Here is a 21,329-nt window from a genome sequence, read left to right as displayed (position 1 = left end):
GTTTTACTGATGGAATTTGACCTCAAGTATGCCCAGACCTATCCCAATTGGTCCATTAAGCGGTATGAATTGATAAATTTTGCTGCAACTCTTTTTAATGGTGAAGCAAACGTGGAACTCAAGGATTGTGCCAACACTTCACACATCTGCATCGTAGCTAATTCTGCCTTACAAAAATCAATAACCGCAAAATTTTGTTTTATATATTTAGTACTTCCATGAGCCTACTGATGCCCTGTAACAGATCTCACCTTGGGCACCAGTTTAGCATACTTGGTGATAAGTTATGGCAATAGGTATTGTCATGGCAGCAATAAAAACAATTACTATATCAGTACAATAAATTAAGGATGGAAATGCCAGTGTTTCCTTTACAGAATTACTATATTTAGACCCCCACACTTTCATAGTAATAACGCCCTCCTTGGATTACACCATGTGGTTACTTTTAGAGTTCTGTACTAGGCATTTGAGTGTTTGCAAAATGTTATACATGGATGAGGTTTAGTTGAATCCTTTACTTTGGCAAGGCATTACTACCATTCATGCTTACCATGACAATACTGTTTATGCCCTACGGCAGATTCACACTTCTGCATTGTTCAAAAGATGGACAAGATATGGAAGAACTACTCTTCTAGGCAGACTTTTAAAGAATGAGACAGAGAATACACTGGGAAAACTTTGTAAAAACTTCAGTTATTCAAGGTATAAAATTTGTCGCAATAATATAAGTTTTTCCTATTATTAATATTTAATCATTGACTTTTTTATTGTGACCATCCTAGCCTTATATAAAATACATGAGAAACTAGTGCTAATGGAATGCATCTTTTACACTGTCTAATAATAATAATATTATTATAATTATTGTTATTATTATTATTATTATTATTCTTCAGCAGTTATGGTGTAATGGTTAGCTTTATTGCCTCACAGCACTGAGATCTTCAGTTCTACTCCCCCCAGGGCCCTGTTTGGAGTTTGAATATTCTCCCCATGCTTGTGTGGGTTTCCTCCAGGTACTCTGGCTTCCTCGCACTCTCCAAAAGTAATACTTATTTATCAAATCTTCATCTATGAGCAAAACTACTTCAATTACAACTCCAAACAATGACAAATTGTTTCTCTCTTCTTTATCCATAGACAGTAATATCTGCAATAAAACATAATATTTAAATATATGTGCATAACATTTGCATAGTATACCATCTAAACATTATAGTAGTGTTTTTATAATCCCCAGTACAACTCTACAACATAATCATTTGTTCCATTTAAATTGTTTTAATGAAAATAAATTAACTCTGGATACTTTGGTACTTCTAGTGACAGTCCTAAAGGGAATTGTTAATTATTATTTCTGAACAGCGTATGTGATCATTAGAAATGCTAAATAGAGGAAATTTGACTTAGGCTTGACAAGAAAGTGGAGTGACTCATAAAAAATTTTATGTTCTATGTGCTTGTAGACTTGCCTCTGTTGATTTATTACATTAACAGAGTTTTGACAAATGGCACTTACTTTAGTGTAAATTCAACTTACTTTGAAATATTAATTATTCTCATTTTTCTGTTGGCAGATTACACTATACTCCGAGAGATTTGATGAATTCCAAAATTCTTTGACAAAAAGCAATGAAGTTTTTACGACTTTCAAAAAAGAAATGGAGAAGGTGAATATTTTTTTACTTTAGATGTATATAATTTTTTAAAAGGTTTTAATGTCTCTGCCACTTATGAAATCACTATCCATTTTTCCACTAACTCACACTTTTTAAATGTAGGACATCATATAATAATGCTCAATTTATCAAAAATCGTTTGGCCACAAATTTGTATGCAAAGATGAAAAAAGCAATAGATCATAGAAAATGCATAAATATTTAGATTTTGTCATTAATCATTTAATATAATAATAATTTAAAAATAGTAGTATTAATCTTTTTACTTTTTTATATATATTTTCCATAATACAATATCATATTTCCACAATATGTATTACCATACAGTGAATTCTAATACATAACCATAATTTCATAAAATAATTTTTTTTGTTTTTATATCTCATTTCTTAAGCTGGGTACACACCTGAAAGATATATCTGCAGATCAACCGATCTGCAGATGATGGTTGTTCATACACACTGAACAACCGCCATTGCCATCTAAAGATATATCTGTTGTGAGGACATTGGCCAATTAATCTTTTACTCCGTACACACTGGCAGATCATCTTTGTGAAATGTGCCATTTCTTCCTGTAATTTACATAGTGGACTGGCTTATTGAAAAGCACACAGGGAAAAGAAATAGGTCCTCTATTCTCCTGTATCAGCATCTGTGTCATAGGGCTCTATTCATCATCATCTAATTTCTACAAAAGTAGGTGAAAATTAAGATTTTCACCTATTTTTGTAGAAATTAAGTGCAAGGGTTATTCATCATTCTTGTAACGCAGGAGATATCACCGACATCTCCTGGTTACAATTCTCCCACCGGTAATTTGCACAGTCCACATACTACAGTATGGGAATGTGGAAGTTATGTAATTCATCAAGTGACGAAAAAATTTTTTTTTAGCAGAACTTGACAGTGATACTGTACGCCACCCTGAGATGGCATACAGTATAGGATACAGCAGAGGGATCTGAAAATATCCCTCCCTGCTGAGTCCTCTTACCTTCAAGGAGCTCCCTCCAATCTCCCCGAGCTCTTCTGCTGTCAGCCGGTAGCAAAGGGAGAGGGCACAGCAGCGGGAGTGGAGGACCTACACAGTGGGGCTGCATGACCTGAGCGGGGTTCGCAGACTCCTGCAGCAGCTGCAGCCCTAGGGGGTCAGGTGACAGGCAGCAGGGATAGCCAGGGGCGAGCGGGGTGGGGGGGTTGATACTGGACTCCGGCTTCTCTCATGTCTCAAAACAGGCTGGGAAGAGTGCAGGAAACATGAATTTAATTTAAGATGGCGGCCACATTAGTGCAGCTTTACCTCACAATTTTTAACATTTTATTTTCTGCTTCCTACTTCAAGCTGCAAAAAAATAATAAAACTGTAAAGTATAAGCAGTGTATATGCCTGGATTACACCAGGGCCCCCATGGGTTACCTCCATTATGCCCATGGGCATCTGCATTAACCCTCTAAACCCCTCACACACAGGGCATAGCTCCCGTTGGCTGGAGTTGCCACTGACAGCTCCCTCACATCATGTCACTTTATCCTCCTCCCCAGGTCACAGCTCCGGCGCACGCACACCTCCTCCTCCACCCCCCCAAGTCACAACTGACAGCAGCCTCCGGACGATCACACACCCCCTTCCCTAGCTCCATGTACCAGCTCACGCTGGCAGGGGACAGGGCACCCACTGTCCCCTGATCCTGCACATCACTCACTGCTCCGGCTGGTTGGGGCTCGTTAGCTTCCTCTGACCGTGCTCCCACTCACAGCTCTCACTTCCCGACACCTGCCTCACCTCCAACAGTGTCCTGGCCCCCTGTGGATGTAAAACACCTGTCAAATCTGGCAGCTGGATCCTGTCTGCACGCTGCACTGCAGAAGCTGCTGCTGTTTCTGCTCCCACGCCAACTCCAAAAAGGCGATTTGAATAACCCGGCCCATCCAGGTAACACGCTGAATGGCCAACCAATCGTTAGTTGGCTGGTCGGCCATACACACAGCACACTGCAGATATATTGGGCAATGGCTGTGGAGCAGAGCCGACGCGATATGTCTGTGAATGACGTCATTCACAGACATATTGTTTAATATATATATATATATATATATATATATATATATATATATATATATATATATATATATACACACATACACCCTGGGGTGTCAAGGGAGGGGGCTGCCCTAATGGTGGTGGGAGTGTAATAATAAGTGGTGGCTGCAGTGTTCATAGTTAGGCAGACAGTGAGCTGGAAAACTGTGGGGGGAGTGATATATGAGGGAGACTCAGGGCTGTGATGGGGGCACTGGGCTGGATGGAGAGGGGGGACACAAGGCTGGATAAGGGGGACACTGACTGGAATGGCTGGGAGGTACTAGGTGAGATTGCAGCAGGGGGCTGGTTGGGAATTGGGGGGAACATTGGGCTGGTTAGGTGGGATACACTGGCATTTGGGGGATCACTTATAGATGGTCTGGAGAAGGGGAAGACACTGGGTGGGGGTCAGTGAGATGGAGGGCACTGGGCTGGGGGGATGGGAGCACTGACCTGTGCTTGCTGATGTTCCAGTAGACGGCATGCCTGGTCCCACACACGCTCTCCACACGCTGATAGCTGCCTCCTGAGCAGCCCCTGCGTCTCCATCTCCCTGCTGCTGGGAATTGGAAGAGGACGCTGCCTCACTTTATGGCCCTTAACTGTGTGGAGACTTTTCCTTAGGGGCGGGGAGGGGGGTAACACTGTATTCAGGACTGCTTGGTGGGAAGTTAAGAGTCACCACCAGCCCGGGCATGCAGCCACCTGCGGCACAGCTGTGAAGAGTCAGGACTCAAAGCAGGGCCTCCCTCCGGCTCTCTCTCTCCTGTTGTCACTGAGCGTCGGCTCCCGATCAGGTCTACGGGCAATCCACCTCTCACCCTCTCTCTGTCCGGGACTCCAGCTGGCAGTTCTCTCCCACTGGTTGCTCCCTCCTGTTGGCTGGGGCTCTGCACGGTGGATTACCTGCTGTCGGCTCCATCATGCTGGCCGGGGCACACTTTGTTAGCTGGCACCCACTGGTTGCTCCCTTACGCTGGCTGGAATACACGCTATCTCCCTTTTGCTTTCCGGCTGTTAAACTCACCTGTCAGAGCACCAGATCTAGCTTCTGAAGAAGATCCCACGCTGACGTCGGCTGCAGCTCCCAAGAGTACTCCAGGACCAGGAGTTGCTTTGCATAATCCAGCCCATCCTGGTAAGTCACTGAATGGCCAACCAATCGTGTGGTTGGCTGGGTGGCCATACACACAGCACGATGCCCAATATGTATGCAGATATATTGGACATCAGCTGTGCAGCAGAGCCGACGCGATATGTCTGTGAACGACGCGGGTCACAGACATATCTTTTGTACACACCCGCCGATCAGTTAACGATATATTGTCTGATCAATTGATCGGCCAATATATCTGCCAGTGTGTATCCAGCTTCAACTGTTTCCCATATCTTATCTTTTAACTTTTTTAATACCATGATAATTCCCTTTTAACTTCAAACAATAGAAAGACAAAACAATGGGCGTCTTTGATATGATAATTTTCATCCTTTGATTTCATTACCACATATTTTAATAAATCTACCTAATGATGAATGGAAGAAGAGTTTCTTTTTATTTCACAATATTTTATATTAGTTTTAACCATTTATAAATCTAATTTCCAAGATGTACTGTAAGACAATACAGTAGAATGAAAAAAAGGTACAGTACACCCTCACAACTGTTCCAAATTCCACCACGCCTAACTCGTCCCTCATGTCTCAGGCACAAGTGGGGAAGGACATAGAGGCACAGGTATGGAGGGCGGCAAAAGTACTGGTGAGAGGGGCTAGAGGCACTTGGGGAAGGGGCATAGGCACTGGTGTTAAGAAAGGACAGTGGAACAGATTTTAATGGGGCAGGGGCATGAATGACGCCTCAACCGAGAAATGGGTAGGAAGAGGTGCAGGGGTCAGGGGGAGGAGTAGAGAGGAGAGATCAGGGGATGCAGCATGTGGATAGGAAGTTGTGTTGTGTGTTTGTGCTGCATTCTGATTCTATGGCAATAGGCAGTATCTCACATGTGAACCAACAAAGTAGGACAGATTAGAAGCACAGCTAGGGACACATAGAGAGTGGCTGCAGAACATCAGTACAAGCTCTATACAATGTTTTCCAGGACCCTCCTCACTCAGTGCCTGCTCTCTTGAAGACACTGAGGAGGGGGCTGAGTAACATTGTATAGAGCAGGCAGTGAGGAGGTGGCTGCAGGAACCAGCAGAGCAGGACAGATAGGAAGGGACTAGTGACACAGAGGAGCTTGGAAGGGGCTGCAGGCAGTGAGTGAAGATGGGACTGGCAGCAGAGCTAGGCACTGGACAGATAAGGAGCACAGTAGTAGTAGGGAACTGTAGGAAAAACAGGTTGTCTATCATGCGCTCTTCTAAAAGGAACTGGAGTGGGTTAGGGGGCGGCTGTTGCTGGTGAGGTCACCATTCTTCTCAATATACAGGCGGATTTAGTTTGGGGCAGCTAGTGCTCACCCTATGATTTTAGGTCTATTAGTAAGAGATGTGTGACCTACATAATATAGGTCCTAACAATCTAAGGTCTTGTGGTGAGTTGAAGAATAACTAAACCATTAAGAAATGTAAAAATGGAAGTAAATATGAAAATAAATTTGGGATTGAAAAAATATAAATATAGAAAAAATTACTATAAGGAACTCTGGGCCTGATTCAGAGCTGAACGCTCTGACCAGAGCACTCGCTCTGAATCAGGGCCGTCCTACCTTTTTTTGGAGCGTCCTCATGGACGCTCGCATTGCTGTGGGTTACCACCCACAGCTATAGCGAGCGTCCTTGATGGTCGCGATGGTCTTGACCATCGGGCTTGCGACGGAGACCCTGTGGTAGGGTCTCGCTGCCGCAAGCCCTGGAGTGATTTTGGCTCTATCAGAGCCAAAATCACTCCCACTGACATCACTAGTGATGTCAGTGGGGCCGGCTTGAGACGGTAGGCGTTCCCATGGGAACGCCTCCGTCTGGCAGGCACACCCACCAAAGGGGGCGTGCTGTCAATCAACATCGACAGCACGCCCCCTTTGGTGCGAGACCCGGAGCGATGGTGAGCCCGTCGCTTGCCGGGTCTCGCGCATGCGCACGATGGAGCTCCCTCCGTCGTGCGCATGCGCAGTGGGGAACATCGACCTGCTTGCGAGCGTCCTGCCGCTCGCGAGTGGGTCTGAATGACCCCCTCTGGGTCTCACTCAGACCCGCTCGCAAGCGCTGAGCGCTCACAAGCAGGTCGATGTTGAGGCCCTGCGCACACGCAGCGGCCACACTGCGCGTGCGCAAGCTCCGGAGCGAGAGAAATTCTCTCGCTCCGGGGCTCACTACAAAAGGGGCGGCTGTCGATGGTGATCGACAGCTCGCACCGTTTTGTAGACGGGGTGGGGGGGTGGCTGGCCAAACAGAGGCGTTGCCCAAGGAATGCCTGCCGTTTGGGGACGGCCCCACTGACATCACTCGTGATGTCAGTGGTGAGCTTCCGGCTCTATTAGAGCCGAAAGCTCACTCGGGCTTGCGGCAGATGAGACCCTACCACAAGGTTCTCGTCGCAAGCCCCGATGGTCGCGATGGTCTTGACCATCGCCACCATCAACCTGGCTGCTCGCTAAAGCTGTGGGTGGTCACCCACAGCTTAGCGAGCGGCCAGGAGGTCGGATTTTAAAAAGGAAGCGGTCGCCCTCATTCAGAGCGAGTGCTCGCATTTTGAGAGTGAATAAGGTCCTCTGTTACTAATTGAATTTGTGGAGTTTTATTATAATCATATGTTCACATTAGAGATATACAGACTTACAAATTACTCACGGGAAAACATGAAGGGAAGGGATGAAGTGAGTAATCTATAAAAACAAATATTTATTTATATATATATATATATATATATATATATATAGCAGTACATATGAGACCAGCAGCACACACTTAAAAATTGCAACAATGCAGAGTGCAAACACATAATATGTTACGCAGTAGAAAAAAAGAGTCAGCACATCCATATAACTCCATAGAAAAAATAAAATAATCCAATATTCAACACGTGGCAATGTCAAGGTTTAGAGGGGCTTGTGAATAAATAAACTGTGCAGCAGCAGTTCATCATAACAATATCAACAAGTCTTCATGAGAAATACTCATCACAAGTCCTCCCTCCAGTGAGTGGCGCCCACACTGGAGGGAGGACTTGTGATGAGTATTTCTCATGATGACTTGTTGATATTGTTATGATGAACTGCTGCTGCACAGTTTATTTATTCACAAGCCCCTCTAAACCTTGACATTGCCATGTGTTGAATATTGGATTACCGTATTTTATTTTTTCTATGGATTTATATGGATGTGCTGACTCTTTTTTTCTACTATATATATATATATATATATATATATATATATATAGTCCACAACAGGTACAGCGGCACTCAGGAGACTCCACAACCAACATTCTGAGTGCCACTGTACCTGTTGTGGACTATACAGAGGGGAGTGATCTCCGCCTCACTGAGGGCACCTGGAGCAAGGCATTTACCCAGTTTGGGACTTATGGAGTGCCGGGTCTTTCTTATGCATATATATATATATATATATATAATTTAAATATAAAAAAATAATAAAAATTAGGTTATCAATGTCAAAGTAAAAAATCTTATAAATGCAGTTGAAATGGGTAGGAGTTCCAATGGTTAGGGAGTAAGTTCAAAAGTGTCCCAATCCCAAGTTTATTTTTAGATTTACTTCCATTTTTAAATTTCTTAATTGTTTAGTTATCATTCTTCAGCTCACCACAAGTCCTTAGATTGTTAGGACCTATATTATGTAGGTCAGACATCTCTTACTAATAGACCTAAAATCATAGGGTGAGCGCTAGCTGCCCCAAACTAAATCTGTAGGGAGCATTAGGGAGTGGTAGTAGGACAGGGGATGGAGAAAGTCTCCCCTGTGCAGCAGGAAGTCTCAGCCTCACCTCACCTGGGAACATGCAGAGAGCCACAGTGACAGGGAGTAGGAACCAGTGACACCTTGCATACAGACGGAGAGAGGACGGGAAGCAGTAGCTGGGTCCCAGCTATCTCTGAGCCATCACCGTGGTGACCACCTTCCTTGGCTGCCTTTTTGGGCTGCGGGGGAAGAGGTTACACGAGGTCCCCTTCAGGCTGGTGATAAGCTGGAGAAGCGTGCACCCAGGGAAGTAGTGGCCTGGGTGAATGATGTGAGTCACATGTCAAACAAAAGTCGTGCAGCACATGCTGCAGTAATCCCAGCGGGCTTTATCAGAGTCTGTCTGACATGCACCACCCGCCGGGATCACTGAAGCACGAGTTGCGCGACTTTTGTGTGACACACACACACTAGACCTTCCGGTCCCTCTGCTTGCCTGCATCCTCTCCCCCTGTGTCTGCTGTACTGCCAATCACTGCTGATCAGTTAGCAAAGCAGGACCCCCCCACCCAGCGGCCGCAAAGATTAGCAGCCGCTGGGAAAAAGTAAATTAACCTTCCCCCTCACCTCCCTAGTTTACTTGGTGCCTGAAACCAGTCTCAAATTGAACGTCGTGATGTTTCCGATGTTCCGATGGTGGTTCCAATGTTTGAAACCCATTTTTTTACAAATCTTTTTTTTTTTTTTTTTAATTAAGTCATTTTGAATAAGTTAAAATGGATGTTCCTCATCTAACTCACCTAACGACAATTTTGGAGCGGTTTTTAGGAAAAAAAAATCATCAGTTAAGTGGTTAAAGATATGCAATGCCTCAAAAACTGTGCAACTATGCATTGTGAAGTTAGTGGTTACAAAAGGAGGGATTATCTCATAATAATTCAGTAAATTAAATCTGCACAAGTAACTCAATGATATAAAAAGGTATGACAATTCACAATTACCTACTAAAGATTACTTTGGATGATCTAACTGATATTTCCTGAGTAGTTAATGAGACCATCTTGGTACAGAATAGAGGGCCTGGTTCAGAGCCGGACGCTATTTGCGCTCGCTTGTTCAGAAAAAGGGGCCGGCTATTTAAATTGAGCGCTCGCTCTTTGCTATCTGTTGACGCCTCTATGTCTGAGCAAGCGAACGAAACATGCGCTCGCTATTTTGTAAAGACGCCCCCTGGCCGCTCCCATCCTACGTCATCTCCACTATTTATTTGATTAATCGAGTACATTGAAAGGCATCTGAACTGCTCGCAGTGCTTGTGGTAGGATTTTCCTACCGCAATCATGCGAACAGTTCAGGCTAAGAAAAAATCAAGTGACGTGGTCGATGATGCTGCTTTGTTAATTATGCACACCCTTAAAACGCCCGTTTTGACCGTTTGGCACGCCTGCGTTCAGATCTCCACTCCCCGTTTTCAAGCACCTTCCCCTGTTACCACCCACAAACGCCTCATCCTGTCACTCAAATTAGCAGGCACTCGCTATTTTGCGAGCGCTCGATTTTCGACCGCAATGACTGGTTGGCGCATGCGCATTACGACCCATACGCATGCGCAGATGTGCGAACATCGCTCGGAGCGAACGAGCGGCCGCTTACGAGCGGCTCTGAATCAGGCCCAGAGAGCGTATACATAATAATATTTTATATGCCCTATTTTTTTATACAACCAACCCACTCTTTCCTGTACTATATTGTATGGCACTGTGAAATATATTGGTATTATATAAATAACTAATATTAATATAGATTAATATAGTGTAACAACACTTTATTACTGTGGAATAATCTCTAGCTTGATTCAGGATTTGACTATGTAGATATTTTAATTCTTCCAAGAAATATTAGTTTGACAACTGAACATGAGCAGTTTAGAATTTAGCCCACAAGAACTTATTGGATGAGGATATTAGAAAAATGAGCACTAACCTTGTCCCATTGCAACTCAGGTAAAAGTGCTCAAATAAGACCAAGCTAAGGGTGTAATTCAAATCTGGGAGATGTGCTGCATATATTTCCACCTATTACAGTAGCCTAACATCGCCAATTATACTGCAGTACCAATGAGCGATGGTACTGGTCATAATGTGCCATTTTGGAAGGTAAAGGACAACCATCACTACTAGTTAAATCACTCCCTATATGTCACTCTAAACATCTATTAACAGAGGTTACAAGAAGATATGATGTGGATTAAAGTGTATATAACGGCATAAGTACAGGCGTCAGTGCAAATCTTGAGCTAGAACAAGCGTTATCTGCTTCTTTTTGTATCTCATCTGCCCAGTCTTATTTTGCATCAATTCTCCTCTCAGTATCCTCTTTCTAGCTCTTGTTTTCTAAAGCCTGTTCCCCCTGTCTATACAGTTCTTGTCTCTTACCAGATTATGTTGTCACTCCACCACAACTTACTCCTAAAGCTATCTTTTTCATGTCTTTACTAGATATATGTAGGCATGTAATGACATAATTGCATAGCAGTGTCAGATATAGTGTACAAAACAGTGTCGCTCCATTATCATTACTATTATTATCATTACTATTATTATTATTATTAGTATTATTATTAGCAACACCACTAAAACATTTGTTGCTATATGAGTATGTGTAGTGTAAAATACATACAAGAAACAAAAACAATGTCTGAAGTTGGAGTCAAAGCCATCAAGCACAACAAAGCTATATGCAAATATAACAATAAGAAAAGTTTAATAACAATTTTCTCCATGTGGCATTTATTAACTATATAATGTAGCAATATAAATAAATGAAAAACCATGTGACATACTGAATAGTGAAAGTTTATGTAACAATTTATATTTTGCAAGAAAAAGGCATTGTTTTTATTGCGAGATACATCATGCTACTCACAAAGACCTGACAGCCTTGTAAAATATTAATGTTACAATACATTCTCTCTTTGAACAGTAGACATAAAATGTAATTACCTTTGTCAAAATACAGTGATCAGTTCAGCATTGAGACATTTATTTTCCTTCGACACCTTGTTCATTTTATTTTTGCAGCATCTAGTCATTTGTTTTTATGATTATGTGCTAACTGGAATTTGTGCTCTAAATTTGCTAGATGACAAAAAAAATGAAGAAACTTGAAAAAGATACGAACACATGGAAAACACGATTTGAGAATTGTAATAAGGCACTGCTGGACATGATTGAAGAGGTAGGAGATTGTATAGCAAGTCATCACTGACCAGCAGAGCAATGGATTGAATGCTTTTCTTCAAGCTAGAACTGCTGACAGTTTTGTTTAGTAAAGCTTTGGTCAAACAAACTTTGGGTGCGATTCAATTTAACGCGAATTGAATAGCGCCGGGAGCGAGCTCCCTGAGCTATTCAATTCAGTGCGCTGTGTGGTCGGAGAATGTGGGTTATCGCGCCTTTCACTTGAAATAAAGAGACAGATTAAAAGTAATGAAAATAGGCACAATATATAACATATATACATTTAGTATCAATTCACCTTTAACTCTTAAGTATATATATTAAATAGAAAAAACAATATTTAGTATTTGTTTGTGGATAAAATCATTGTTTTTAATTAGATATATTTAAAATCATAGACTTTTTTGATCTTAAAAATGCAGATGACATTGAATGATTGTAATGATGTTTTGTTCATGATCCTCCAGCGGTTAAAGAAAAACCTTATTTAAAAGGATGTGTCCATGTGTTTATTGTAGTAGTGGTAAGTGCATATTACATAATGAATATTTACAGGGCTATTAGGATATTTTATATAGTAAGGAACTGATTCAGAGTTGAGAGCAAAGCAAAAAAATGAAGTAACTTTGTATCTTGGTAAATCCAGGTTGCACTGTAGGGGGGCAGATTTAAAATGTACAGAGTGATTTAAGGTGTGTATACATTACACGAGAGTGGATGTAATGGCTGTTAAGGCGCGTTAACCGGCATTCTCTATCCAAAGTGCCGGGCGCGCAAGCAGAAAAACAGCTGCGTGCCCGGCACTTTGGTCGGATTTCTCCTCGCATCCCCAGGGGGGTGAGAGAAGAAATCATTAGCGCGCCCAAACAGCGCGATATAATGAGTAGCTGTGGGAGCTCCCTCCCGCGGCTATTCAACATCGCGTTGAATTGAATTCCCCCATTTGACTCTTAGGGGTATATTTACTAAAGTGCAAGTTTATAGAAATTGAGGTATTGCCCATAGCAACCAATCAGATTCTAGCTATTATCTTCTAGAAGGTGCAAGATAAATTATAAATAGAATAAGATTGGTTGCTATAGGCAACATCTCCACTTCTATAAACCCGCACTTTAGTAAATATACCCCTTACAAGTGTAAACCATCATTAGCAGAAATACACAATGTAATTAGAGGGAAATGATTATGTGTAAAAGGGCTGTTCAATGTGGAATGGTAGCCACTTAGGGCACAGTTTAGCAAATAAGGTGACTGAGTTGTTTCAGTAGGTGGCATTTTATAGTAAAAGTACTGTGATGATTTTCAATTTGTCTTAAACTTGTGCTACTAATGGTTTGAATGGAAACTCCAGATAGAATAGACATTAACATCCCAATTTTGTTGGGTAACACTTTAATTAGGAGAGTGTCCTAACTGACATCGGTTCTCATAGACTGCAGGCTGCCATGATCCTATGGCTCAAAATGTGACGTGTATAGTTATATTTCTTAATGAACAGTTAAAATTGTACTCACATAAAGTATGCATCACAAGCATCTGCGAAGAATAGCAGCTATCTGGAATACACATCAGCAGCTATCTGGAATACACTTTCGAGTATAAGTGTCAGCAGTCTATATAATAATGAACGATCAACAAATATGGTGCAATTCAGCGCAGGTGCCATGTTTGTAAATAATTATTTCTATGTTGTATTTCATTATTCTATCAAGGATCTAGCACAGATCAAGTGTATTTCATTGTGCGTTTTTTTAGTAAATAGTTTATATTACATGGTTTTACTTTTACATTATTATGATTTAAATATTAATGTATAATGGTGTATCCATAGTGAGCTTTGTAGATTAGAGAGATGTTCTTAGTATATACAGACTATATTATTAATAGATTAATACTTTTGTTTGGCTAAAATAACTTTTACATGAAGTTTAAATCTATTATTGTCCTATTGCAGAAAACTATGAGGGCCAAAGAATATGAATGCTTTGTGGTAAAAATTGAGAGGCTGGAAAAACTATGCAGAGCACTGCAAGAGGAAAGGCTTGAACTATACAAAAAAATTAAAGAAGCCAAGACAAAAAATGAGGATGAGGAGGAGGAAGATGGAGCCGGTGAGGACCTTGATACTGCTGCACATGATGAAAGGTCTATCACAGAGCCATCTGTAATTGATGAAAAAATCATCAGAGATCTGGAAACAGCTTTTATGGTGACCCACCACCTGGAGGAGACAGCAGGAGAAAGCAGCCTGGGGAGTCCACAACCAGAAGCCGGCAAATTGGCTACAGAGGAGAATCCTGCACAGCCATTACAAGGTGCTACCTGCTCAGATACCACCAAACAGAACCCATCAGAGGGAGAATCACAGCAAACATCAATGAAAAATTATATGGAAGATGTAGACTAAAGCTGGATACACACCTATGCAATTTTCCCAATTATTGCATGGGTGATTATGCAGGAGCACTAGCCGAAAAATAGCTTCAAATGCTCCTGCAATGGTCGGAACCCAATCCCATAGAAGAGAGTACACGCTGAGCTAAAAATAGCTCAGTTTGTACGTGGTGCACACTGATCAAATAAATGTTCCGAGGACCGAATTGTTTATCTAATCTGCAGAGTCATCTGCTCAGTGTGTACCCAGCTTAAGCTTAAGTTTAACAGATATGCAAAGTACTGTATACTATTTCAAAGTCCATGTAGTCAGGCTCTTCATCAATGCTAGACATCCAAAGGCTTAATTCAAAAGAATTAATGACTTTGCGTTAAAACATATGACAGGCCAAATGATTTCAATCCCGACCCATACATAAAGGGGTTGTCCACGTTTAGATGACTTTGATTTATTTTGCCTTGCATATGCTCACCTGCAACTTTTACTACATACAGTAGCCTGCTTTATCCTTTATGGCTTCCTTCTGTACTTTTCAAAAGCCACCTGTTTTGTTGCACTGAGTAACACCGTACCTCTGCTGTGATTTTACATTTAACACTGTTCTATCCACAAACAAGCAAAGTGTCACATCCAAGGTCCATTAATGTTCCTGATGTTATGGCGATATGACTGAAAATGACATAAATAAGCCTAAAAGATAAAATAATGTGTTTGAAAAAATTGGGTGAAAAGGAAAACATTTTCGTAAGGTGGCCCATAACTGAAGTCCCCAACACTGTTACATGATCTGTTTTCCTGGGCCTCTGTCAGTAAATTAATTAATTTCCTGCATCAAGTGGCCATGAAAAGGCGTGGGGTGAGGGGTGTACAAGCGGGACAACCAATTATAAGCTGCTGTCTCTTGACTGTGGCTAGTGATTGGTCCTCCTACTCACTGTCCTAGTTTCTGAGCAGAGCACAATGGATTCTGGATATGGTCAGTGGTCATATTAAGACAATATTTTCCTAGATGTTTTTGATGCTTTAGACTTAAGGCTTTCCATGGGGTTGCCATTGATTGTAACACTCCATTTACTTCATCAGGGCACTAATAGAAACACACTTGACTACCTCCATTTAATCCATTGGGTTATTTTTTCATACAGAAAAAAAAACAGAAAAAAAAACATTAAAATGTGCATATATCCCAAAATTAAGCTACATGTGCAAGTGTTGCTTAGGCCAGAGGTTCCCAAATGCGGTACTCAAGGCTCCCCAACAGTTCAGGTTTTAGAGATATCCATGGTTGAGCACAGGTGGTTAAATCAAATTGACTGAGGTACTAATTAAGTCACCTGTGGTCAACCATGATATCTCCAAAACCAGGACTGTTGGGGGGCCTTTAGGACCACGTATGGGAACCTCTGGGCAGGGCTAGGATATAAAATGCTGATGATATATGAGAACATGGTTTGGTTTTCACTTGAAATAAAGAGACAGATTAAAAGTAATGAAAATAGGCACAATATATAACATATATACATTTAGTATCAATTCACCATTAACTCTTAAGTATATATATTAAATAGAAAAAACAATATTTAGTATTTGTTTGTGGATAAAATCATTGTTTTTAATTAGATATATTTAAAATCATAGACTTTTTTGATCTTAAAAATGCAGATGACATTGAATGATTGTAATGATGTTTTGTTCATGATCCTCCAGCGGTTAAAGAAAAACCTTATTTAAAAGGATGTGTCCATGTGTTTATTGTAGTAGTGGTAAGTGCATATTACATAATGAATATTTACAGGGCTATTAGGATATTTTATATAGTAAGGAACTGATTCAGAGTTGAGAGCAAAGCAAAAAAATGAAGTAACTTTGTATCTTGGTAAATCCAGGTTGCACTGTAGGGGGGCAGATTTAAAATGTACAGAGTGATTTAAGGTGTGTATACATTACACGAGAGTGGAACGACTGTACGATTACTATTGTAATTGTGCAATCGTTCATCATCCTGTGCAGTGGGTAATGTGCCCACACTGAATGATAAGTCGTTCAGTGCAGGCACCCTCCCTCATCCCCGAACATGCACAACCTGTCAATATTGACAGGTTGGCCTGCATGTTCAGGCGATGACAAATGCCGACAACGACTAGCGGGCAGGGCCGGCGCCACCATTAGGTAGCTTTAGGCAGCCTAATAGGGGTGCTGGCCACTAAAGGGCGCCGCTCGCTGCCCTGTTATCTTAGTGACACAGACCGGCAGAGTATGACAGGCCCCTGTGTAACTTTCGAGTGGCGGCCTTGGCACTTGTGAAGGCAGCCGCGGCCACCGCGCTATGCAATATAGACAGTGTGACTGCAGCATCAGTGCACACTGTCTTCTCCTCACTCCCTGGCCGCCCCCCAGCCGCAGCATCAGGTTGTTCCCTAAGCTCCCTCCCCAACCCCTCACACTGGCCACGCCTTCTGGGCTGGATTGGGTCTGACACGATCCTTTGCAGCATTTACGAGCAGTGCACTCACTGCCTTAGCGGAGTGAGACTGAGTCGCGGGGCAATTGAGAGGTCAGCAGAGAGACACCGAGCCAGGCAGCAGACAGCGGGCAGTGGCTGGGAGCCACAAGGTGGAGTTTAGGGCAAGATAAAGTTGTGATGCTTATTTGTTCAAAAATAGATATTACATGGGCTCTGTGTTCACACAATTTTATATTATCAGTACAATTTAATGTGAAAGATATATTGTTGTTAGCCTATATTGTCATAAATACACAGTCAATAGACACACACCGGTGGACACCCTCCACAGCAAACCCTTTTAGTAATCTTGTAGCATAGCGCAAGTAATATATCTATTTGCAATTTTCTGTCTGTCAGTTTTGGGTTCGAGGCAACAGCAACAGGGTCCTGTCCTAATACCTCACTCTGCATTCACACCCCTGTCCCTAATACCCCCTCCTCTCTGTACTCACAACCCAGTAATACTCTCTCTCTGCCCTCACAGCTCTGTCTTAATACCCCCACCTCCCTGCACTCACAGCCAGTCCTAGCACCCCTTCACTGCACCCACAGCCCTGTCCTAATCCCCCTCTACTCCCTGCACTCACAGCCCAGGCCTAGCACCCCCTTTCTGCACCCACAGCCCTGTCCTAATACCCCTTCTCTGCACCCACAGCCTTGTCCTAATACCCTCCTCCTCCCTGCACTCACAGCCCAGTCCTAGCACCTCCTCATTGCAACCACAGCCCTGTCCTAATAAACCTCTACTCCATGCACTCACAGCCCAGGCCTAGCACCCCCTTTCTGCACCCACAGCTCTGTCCTAATACCCCTCTACTCCCTGCACTCACAGCCCAGGCCTAGCACCCCCTTTCTGCACCCACAGCCCTTCCCTAATACCCCCTCCTCCCTGCACTCACAGCCCAGTCCTAGCACCCCCTCACTGCACCCACAGCCCAGTCCTAATACCCCTCTACTTCCTGCACTCACAGCCCAGGTCTAGCACCCCCTTTCTGCACCCACATCCCTGCCCTAATACCCCCTCCTCCCTGCACTCACAGCCCAGTCCTAGCACCACCTCACTGCACCCACAGCCCTGTCCTAATACCCCTCTACTCCCTGCACTCACAGCCCAGGCCTAGCACCCCCTTTATGCACCCACAGCCCTGTCCTAATACCCCTTCTCTGCACCCACAGCCTTGTCCTACTACCCTCCTCCTCCCTGCACTCACAGCCCAGTCCTAGCACCCCCTCACTGCACCCACAGCCCTGTCCTAATACCCCTCTACTCCCTGCTCTCACAGCCCAGGCCTAGCACCCCCTTTCTGCACCCACAGCCCTGTCCTAATACCCCCCTCCTCCCTGCACTCACAGCCCAGGCCTAGCACCCCCTCACTGCACCTACAGCCCTGTCCTAATACCCCTCTACTCCCTTAATTCACAGCCCAGTCCTAGCACCCATTCACTGCACCCACAGCCCTGTCCTAATACCCCCCTCCTCCCTGCACTCACAGCCCAGTCCTAGCACCCCCTCACTGCCCTACAGCCCTGTCCTAATACCCCTCTACTCCCTTAACTCACAGCCCAGTCCTAGCACCCATTCACTGCACCCACAGCCCTGTCCTAATACCCCTCTACTCCCTGCACTCATAGCCCAGGCCTAGCACCCCCTTTCTGCACCCACAGCCCTGTCCTAATACCCCTTCTCTGGACCCACAGCCCTGTCCTAATACTCTCCTCCTCCCTGCACTCACAGCCCTGTCCTAATACCCTCTCTCTGCACCCACAGCCCTGTCCTAATATCCATTCTCTGGACCCACAGCCCTGTCCTAATACCCTCCTCCTCCCTGCACTCACAGCCCTGTCCTAATACCCCCTCTCTGCAATCACAGACTTGTCCTTCTACATCCTCTCTGCACTGACAGCCCTGTCCAAATACCCACTTCTCTGCACTCACAGCCCTGTCCTAATACCCCTTCTCTGCACTCACAGCCCTGTCCTAATACCTCTCTACTCCCTGCACTCACCGCCCTGTCCTAATACCCCCTATCTGCACCCTCAGCAGCCGCCATTTTCCCAGTGAGTTTTTCTTGCCCTGCAGGACCAGGGCACCCCTGCGGGGCAGCACATCGGAGTCTGTGGAGACTGAGGTAAGTATATTATTAACTATGGGTGCAGGGTGTGCGGTGTGGCACCACACAGCTCGCACCCATTATGAAAACGCCTATGGTATGTTGTGTATGTGTGTCAGTAATTGTAACTGTTCACAGAACCATTACACTTACTGACACTCAACACCCATTTCAGGGGGTGGGGGGGAGAGCAATAGGCTGAAGTTCTGCCTAGGGCGCCGGGCATCCTTGCATCGCTGGTCGTTTTCAACATTTTACAACACGATTAATGAGCGATTGAACGATTACGATGTTGTAATCGTTCAATCGCTAATTTTTCACATCTAGTGGATACTCACCTTTAAATTTGGGAGGGGCGTGTCCTAGCTCAAATCTAAATTGCTGTATAAACATAAAACTGTATAGCAGTTGTGAGCTACATGCAATAGCAGTAAGTATACCCTGCATGGAAAACAAATAAATAGCTGTATCAGCACTTCTTGCATTGCCATATAGTTTGCCCATGTGGAAAGACTCCTTATTTTTGTCTTTGCCCTGAATTCTGAATCAACCCCTAGATCTACAAAGGACCTAGGAACAGCAAGCAAAATATGTTCCATAAGAAAGAGGTTCACAAACTCAGTCCTAAAGGCACCCTAACAATCCAGGTTTTAGGGCTATCCATGCTTGAGCACATGTGATTTAATTAGTACTCAGTCAATTTGATTTAACCATCTGTGCTCAACCATGGATATCCTTAAATCCTGTACCGTTAGGGTGCCTTGAGGACTAGGTTTGGGAACCTCTGCCATAAGCCAAATGCAGTGTACTAACCACACTCAGGGCATTAAAACAATCATTATTGATAATGAAAACTATAAAATCAGGCTGTATATATATAAACCCCTTCCCATACCCACACATTCCACACAGATAGGATAAAAATTATTTGAAGAATCAGCCTATTTTATACACTCTCAAACAAAACATCAATTACTATGGACCCCATCCTAAAATGCAGTTTGGGTAATCACTGTAAATAGAATATTTGTTGGCCTGTGATTGTAACTCTTAAATTAGTAAACCCATGTAAGTAAGGTGGCTTTGTAATACCATTCTGAGCTCTGTTTTCACTTTGACATCTTCCATCTCCTGCATCTGTCATTATTTATTCATTATTTTATTACCAGTTATTATATATATATATAGCGCACACACATTCCACAGCGCTTTAATTTGGCCATTCACATCAGTCCCTGCCCCAGTGGAGCTTACAATCTATATTCCCTACCACATGCTCACACACATACACATTAGGGTTAATTTTTGTTGGGATCCAATTAATCTACCAGTATATTTTTGGAGTGTGGGAGGAAACCAGAGGAAACCTACGCAAGCACAGGGAGAATATATAAACTCCAAACAGTTAGGGCCTTAGTGGGTATTGAACCCACCATCTTAATGTTGTGAGGCAGTAATGCTAACCATTACACAGTCTGTGCTCTCATCACATGAGATACTAAGAGATGTGACCCTTTGGCAGCCATATTAGTTTGAACTCCAGGTAGGTATTGAAAATGACATAGGGTCCACACTAGTCTTCCCCTTTAATCAAATGGAAAGTGCAGTTTCCACATGACTATCACTAATTTAAGTTAAAATGCTACTAATCTTATAACATAGGAGATATTGCAGATATCTCCTGTGTTACTATCAGCACACAGTTATAATAACAATGATTTAAAGAATCAGCCTATTTTATACACTCTCAAACAAAACATATCATTTACTACTCACCCCATCCTAAAATGCACAGTTTGGCTAATCACTGTAAATAGAATATTTGTTGGCCTGTGATATTAACTCTTAAATCAGTAAACCCATGTAAGTAGTGAGCAGAGTGGCTTTGTAATACCATTTTGAGCTCTGTTTTTTCTTACATTGTATGGGGGTGGAATTCCACTATGGTACTATTGTATGACTCTGAAAGCTAATGCCATCTTCATATGGTGTTAGTGAAAAAGGATAGGTAAAAGTGTGCACTTGGGACTAGCCACAGGATGTGATAATAATGTGAATGAATGATTAAATGAAAAGATACTTTCCTTAATGGAATAAGTGCATCAGGATATGGCACTCAGGTGTATGTCATCCGTGAATATCATAGTCATAATCAGTCAAGTAACCATGTAGGGAGTGAAGGGGAACCACAAATAGTGTATTATTCTTACGTATTTATTGAAATACAGCTTAAGGATAACAACTATAAGGGCCTTGGACACTAAAGGGCCCATCTCAAATAAATGAGAATAAGGGGTTTATTTACGAAGTATCGGGGTGTAAAACCCAACACTTCTGTTTGTGTTTATGCCTGATATTGGGCAGTGCTTTTACTAGCCGTGTCTTTATAGTAGAAGCACTGACCTTTTAAATATTGGGAATAAACACGAACAGCAGTAAATAAACCCC

The 21,329-nt window shown here is 42.9% G+C and overlaps 1 protein-coding gene across 1 annotated transcript in view; it reads left to right on the top strand.

Annotated features, from left to right (window-relative positions):
* The window catches only part of TXLNB (taxilin beta), a 91,367-nt gene extending 75,373 nt beyond the window's left edge, over window positions 1-15,994 (top strand). The window contains exons 8-10 of the mRNA XM_088454148.1: window positions 1,584-1,676; window positions 11,772-11,867; window positions 13,824-15,994. Coding sequence (XP_088310274.1) covers window positions 1,584-1,676; window positions 11,772-11,867; window positions 13,824-14,276 — 642 coding nt within the window. The 3' untranslated portion in view covers window positions 14,277-15,994. The remainder of the gene's footprint in view (window positions 1-1,583; window positions 1,677-11,771; window positions 11,868-13,823) is intronic.
* The last annotated feature ends 5,335 nt before the right edge of the window (window positions 15,995-21,329 follow it).

This window comes from Taudactylus pleione, unplaced genomic scaffold (assembly GCF_031769625.1).
Source record: "Taudactylus pleione unplaced genomic scaffold, aTauple2 ptg000006l, whole genome shotgun sequence".
NCBI lineage: Eukaryota > Metazoa > Chordata > Amphibia > Anura > Myobatrachidae > Taudactylus > Taudactylus pleione.
This window is presented reverse-complemented; position numbering and strand designations above follow the sequence as displayed.